General features: G+C 46.9%; 2 protein-coding genes across 2 annotated transcripts in view; both read right to left on the bottom strand.

Moving 5' to 3' along the window:
• LOC145396159 (uncharacterized) overlaps positions 1-5,000 on the bottom strand; it is a 105,902-nt gene that overhangs the window by 6,336 nt on the left and 94,566 nt on the right. The window lies entirely within an intron of this gene.
• The window catches only part of LOC145396206 (uncharacterized), a 10,075-nt gene continuing 7,930 nt past the window's right edge, over positions 2,856-5,000 (bottom strand). The window contains exon 2 of the mRNA XM_080269641.1: positions 2,856-2,992. Coding sequence (XP_080125767.1) covers positions 2,856-2,992 — 137 coding nt within the window. The remainder of the gene's footprint in view (positions 2,993-5,000) is intronic.

Genomic DNA, 5,000 nt, shown 5'->3' with positions numbered 1-5,000 from the left:
ATTAATGGCCATTTTCTTTCCCTCACACAGTTTTCTATATTATTTCTGCTTCTCTATACGTGGATACATAATTTACTAACCTGTATCTCTTCCTATTGTTGTACTGTCTAGTTTGCCAATCAATTCTTCTTATTCGTATTTTTGTTTTAGTTTGTAGTTTTAAAGAGCTGTAGACTTTATCAGTTAACTTTTTCTTTCTTCCATGTTTTCTGATTACTCTTCCTCCTCCTCCTCCTCCTCCTCTTCCTTCTTCGTCTTCTTCTTCTTCATCATCATCTTCCCAATAATTTTCTGTACTTTTCTGATCAGTACTTTTCTTCCTTGTGAGTTTCCATATGCTTTTTTGAGGCTTTAATGTTTTCTGATTACTCTTTTGTCATTTTTTATGCATCGTTACTTTTTCGTCTTCATTTTCTTCTGGTTTCTGCATTATGGTACGTTTTCTGTTTTGGCTGATGCTGCTGTGTCGAGTGTAGGCGGTAAGATCAGCAGACAAGCAGGGGAAATCAGCAGGAGGGTCAGGTGATAGGTGGTGAAATCAGTAGGCCAGTAAAAAGTGACGTGAGTAGGGAGGCAGTGAAATCAGCAGAGGCCATCGTGTAGACAGTGACATCAGCAGGCAGGCAGTGGTGGGGTCAGTAGTGAAGTCAGCAGGTGGGCAGTGAAGTCAGCAGGCGGGGAGTGATGAGCCAAAGTATTTCCGCCTAACCTGCTTCTGCCAAAATGAGATAATAAGTGACCCAAATCCTTCATGTTCGTCGATGTGAAGATTTATGCTCCATCGACTCCCTACTCAGGTTGGGTTTGACGAGGTGTGTTGAGACGCGTGGTTAGGTGAGGTTAGTGGGTTAGGGAAGACTGGGTGAGGTTAGGTGGGGTTAGGTTAGGTAAGGCTGCCCAAGATTAGGCGAGGTTAGATTAGGTGTTGTTAGGTTAAGCTGGATTAGGTTAACTTGGGTTATGTTTGATTAGGGTCATCCTTTGTACATCTAGAGGAAGTAGATTGACATGAGGAAGGGCAGAGAACAGGTAGTGAACAGGGTAGGGCAGGACAGGGCAGGGCAGCATAAGACAGGGCAGGGCAGGGCAGGACATGACAGGGCAGGGCAGCACAGGGCAGGGCAGGGCAGCATAAGACAGGGCAGGGCAGGGCAGGGTGTCAAAATGGCCCTGTGACTAGAATGGATCTGGGCGTCCATGATAGTGTGAGAGGTGCCAGGATGTGGGGCAGGAGGGTCTTAGCTGCCACTTGCACCATCACCAGCACCAGGCCGGCCAGTCGCAGGTTGTAGTGGAAGGCGGAGGGGTAGAGCAGGGCGCGGGTGAGGGCCTCCTGATGCACACCGGGGGCCTCAAGGGCGTCGCTTTCTGATGGCGGGCGCGGGGACCTGCTACGACTGTGACTCCGGAACGGCGTTGTGGCGCGACTTCCGGCGGGACTGAGGGACATGGCCAGGGACTCCGTGGAACATCTGGACACGCTCAGTAGCTGTCGCCGTCGCCAAGCCGTTGGGGTACTGCTGCCGCTGCGGTACAAACGCCTGCCACCGCTGACCACACTGCCACCATCGTTGTCCTGGTGGCAGGGAGGGGCACGACCCACACTAAGGGAGCGGCCCAGGTGACGGGAAGGCTGTGGCCACGACGACACATTGGCCATCCTGCCGGGGCGTGGGACCGGGCACAAGGCACGTAGGGTCACTGGACAGGGGCAGGTTTAACTCTCGTGCCGATCAGAGCGGCGGACGCAGTTTGTTTCCCCTTTGTCTCTCTTCACTTCGGCAGTATAGTTAATGTCCTGGATGTGGAGTCCTGTTCAAGGGCGAGGCTGGTAATAGGGATCCGGGTGCTGTTAATAAGTGTAATTTTAACCCTCCTTCGTCAGGTGGGGAGGGGAGAGGGGGCAGTGTGACGGCGCGAGAGGACAGTGTGACGGTGCGAGAGAGCAGTGTGACGGTGCGAGAGGGCAGTGTGACGGTGCTAGGAGACAAATTCCCCGTACATCAGCACCGTCTCCTATCTCAGCACATCCCGTCACCCCCAGCACTCACACCACACTGCCCCTCTGCTCGCCGGCCTCTGACGTCACTTGGCAAATACACCGACTTCGCCTCATAATAGCTGTGACGCCAATACTGTAACTGTGACGACAAGGGCACAGCTGTGACGACAAAGGTACAGCTGTGGCGCCAATACTGTAGCTGTGACGCCAAATACAGCTGTTACGCCAATTCTGCAGCTGTGAACGGCGAAGTAACTGAAATATTACCATGGAAAATGCTCCAGTCCTTTCACCTTAACTTGGCCCAGATTTTTTTTCCAGCAAATTTCGCGTAACTGATGGAGTGGATGCTTAAACTCTACATTCTTTCCATAGCACTTCTTCGTGACCAGCATCGTATTCTGGTGCCACACGTCAGCATACAAGATGGCAATTTTTAAATCAGGTTAGAGTGAAAAGAGTATAGAGTCCACAGATTAAATTTCACCACGATTCACACCAAATGCATGTATCACTCCCACCGCCTTAACACCTTTTCTTTTTTGAATGATTCTGAGTATTATTCATTCATTTTTATTTGGCGGAGAGTTTCATCCTTTTGCAGCTTATTTCCCGTAGCTCAGTGGCAGAGTAAGACAACACTGCGGCTCAGCACTTCTTCGTGACTAGCATCATGTTCCAATGCACATCTATGGCTGCGGCTTAATGTGGAAGATGAGGAGATGATAATTTTTTTTTACCTAATTAAAGTGAACAGAGAATAGTTTTTTTTATATAGAGGAAAAACACCACTAGTAATGTTAGAGTAAGATCGCTAGTTTCCCTTTTCAACTTTTGCTATCACTGGAAAACTCTATAACTTCGCGCCGCCCCATCTAGTACGCACACTGAACGGGGTATGTGAACGAGCGAGCATCTTTTCAAAACGTGTATCAATTCTGTCGCTTTTTCTCTTGCTCACGGTGACCGAATTCCACTGGTGTTGGTAGCCTGGGTGAGCACAGACACTGGTTAACCGTGTGAGTGTGCAGGAGGCGTGGGTGTGTAGAGAGAGTGAGTTTGTAGAGGAAATGAGTGAGTTTTGTTGGTGGTGGTGGTGGTGATAGAGAACTGGTGTGCTATTTATAGCCTTGCCAAGCCCCGCCTCCCTCCTGCTTGAGAGAGAGAGAGAGAGAGAGAGAGAGAGAGAGAGAGAGAGAGAGAGAGAGAGAGAGAGAGAGAGAGAGAGAGAAGCTTATATACCGTATGTGGATTGTGTTCTGTGTCAGTCTATTTTTATTCTTGTTTATTACTGTATTAGAAAGAGAGAGAGAGAGAGAGAGAGAGAGAGAGAGAGAGAGAGAGAGAGAGAGAGAGAGAGAGAGAGAGAGAGAGAGAGAGAGAGCTTACATGTGTGGGTTGTGTATCTGTGTCAGTCTCTTGTTTATTATTGTATTAGATAATGAGAGAGAGAGAGAGAGAGAGAGAGAGAGAGAGAGAGAGAGAGAGAGAGAGAGAGAGAGAGAGAGAGAGAGAGAGAGAGAGAGAGAGAGAGATAAAGCAGCCTATTATGTGTGTGCTGTGTGTGGGTTTGTAACACTGTACCTTTGTGTGTATTTTTGCAGCATGAGTGTATGTATGTATGTATGTGTATGTATGCATGTATGTATGTAAGGAAGCACGTGTCTGTGCCTTGAACGACAGCCAAAACCCATGCATGGTTACAAGTACGGCTCTGTGTGTGTGTGTGTGTGTGTGTGTGTGTGTGTGTGTGCTAGTTATCTTGTACACACTTTCAGATACGCCTGAAGTATGCGTGTATACAGTAAATGGCTTATATATTCACTGTATGTATGTTTGTGTGCTGATGTATGTATGTAGGCTATGTGTGTATGGATGCTTGTATGTGTCTGTATGTGCGTATAGTTGTATGTATGTGTGTATGTGAGTACAAATGACACACTTTCCTCAGAGTTCAAAATTGTATTATTGTGTGAGGTGGAAGGTTACGTAGTGTGTGTGTGTGTGTGTGTGTGTGTGATTACCTCGTCGGGGAAGGAGTCCGGCGAGGTATTGGTTTTGCTCGAGTTTGTTTGTTTGCGATATGACGGAGAAACGGCTGAATGAAATTATATGAAACTTCCAGAATATGTGGCCACTGGTCCCAAAAGGAAGTGATTACATTTTGGAAGAAATCGGGTGACTGGGAAAGGTCGGATTCCAGGTCACGGATATGCAGAGGTGTATAACTTGAAAACGGTTGATAATACGGAGATATTACCATCATCAACGTAGAGGAAGTTCCATATGGCCTTTCTTTTGGTAGCATGACCTTTGACCTCGTTATTATGTGAAGTGAGGCGTTATGTAATCTCTCTCTCTCTCTCTCTCTTTCTCTCTCTCTCTCTCAGGTACGGGTCAAGGAGAGGTGTGGTGTTGTGGTTAGCTGCATAACTCTGCCAGCTCTCTCTCCCACACTAAACATAAATCTCAAGGTGCTGGCAATATCAACACCACAAGAGTAATGAATCAGTGATGGCGTCTGTGTGGTATATTCCGTCTGTTTCCCTGTCTATGTCTGTCTGTCTGTTAACCTGTCCTTCTCTTCATTTATCTGTGCCTCTGTCTGCCTGTATGTGTCTGTCTGTCTCTGTCTGCCTATCTATCTATTTATCTATATATATCTGTCTATCTGTCTGTCTCTTTGCCAACCTGCCTTTATCTTCATTTATCTGTCTACCTGTCTGTTTTTCCATGTCTGTGTCTGTCTGTCTGTCTGTCTGTCTATCTATCAGTCTGTCACCTATTTATATACCTATCTATCTATCTATCTGTCTGTCTCTCGTCTATATTCCTATATCTATCTGTCTGTCTGTCTATCTATCTATCTATCTGTCTGTATGTCTGTCCGTCTTTCTATCTATCTATTTACCTGTCTATTCATCTATCAGTCCAGCAGTCTATCTATCTATCTATCTATCCACAGCTGTCTTCCTACCCTCTCCTTTATCAACTCTTC

Source organism: Coenobita brevimanus, chromosome 35 (genome assembly GCF_032717465.1).
Source record: "Coenobita brevimanus isolate Jiangsu-jjx chromosome 35, ASM3271746v2, whole genome shotgun sequence".
Taxonomy (NCBI): Eukaryota; Metazoa; Arthropoda; class Malacostraca; order Decapoda; family Coenobitidae; genus Coenobita; species Coenobita brevimanus.
This window is presented reverse-complemented; position numbering and strand designations above follow the sequence as displayed.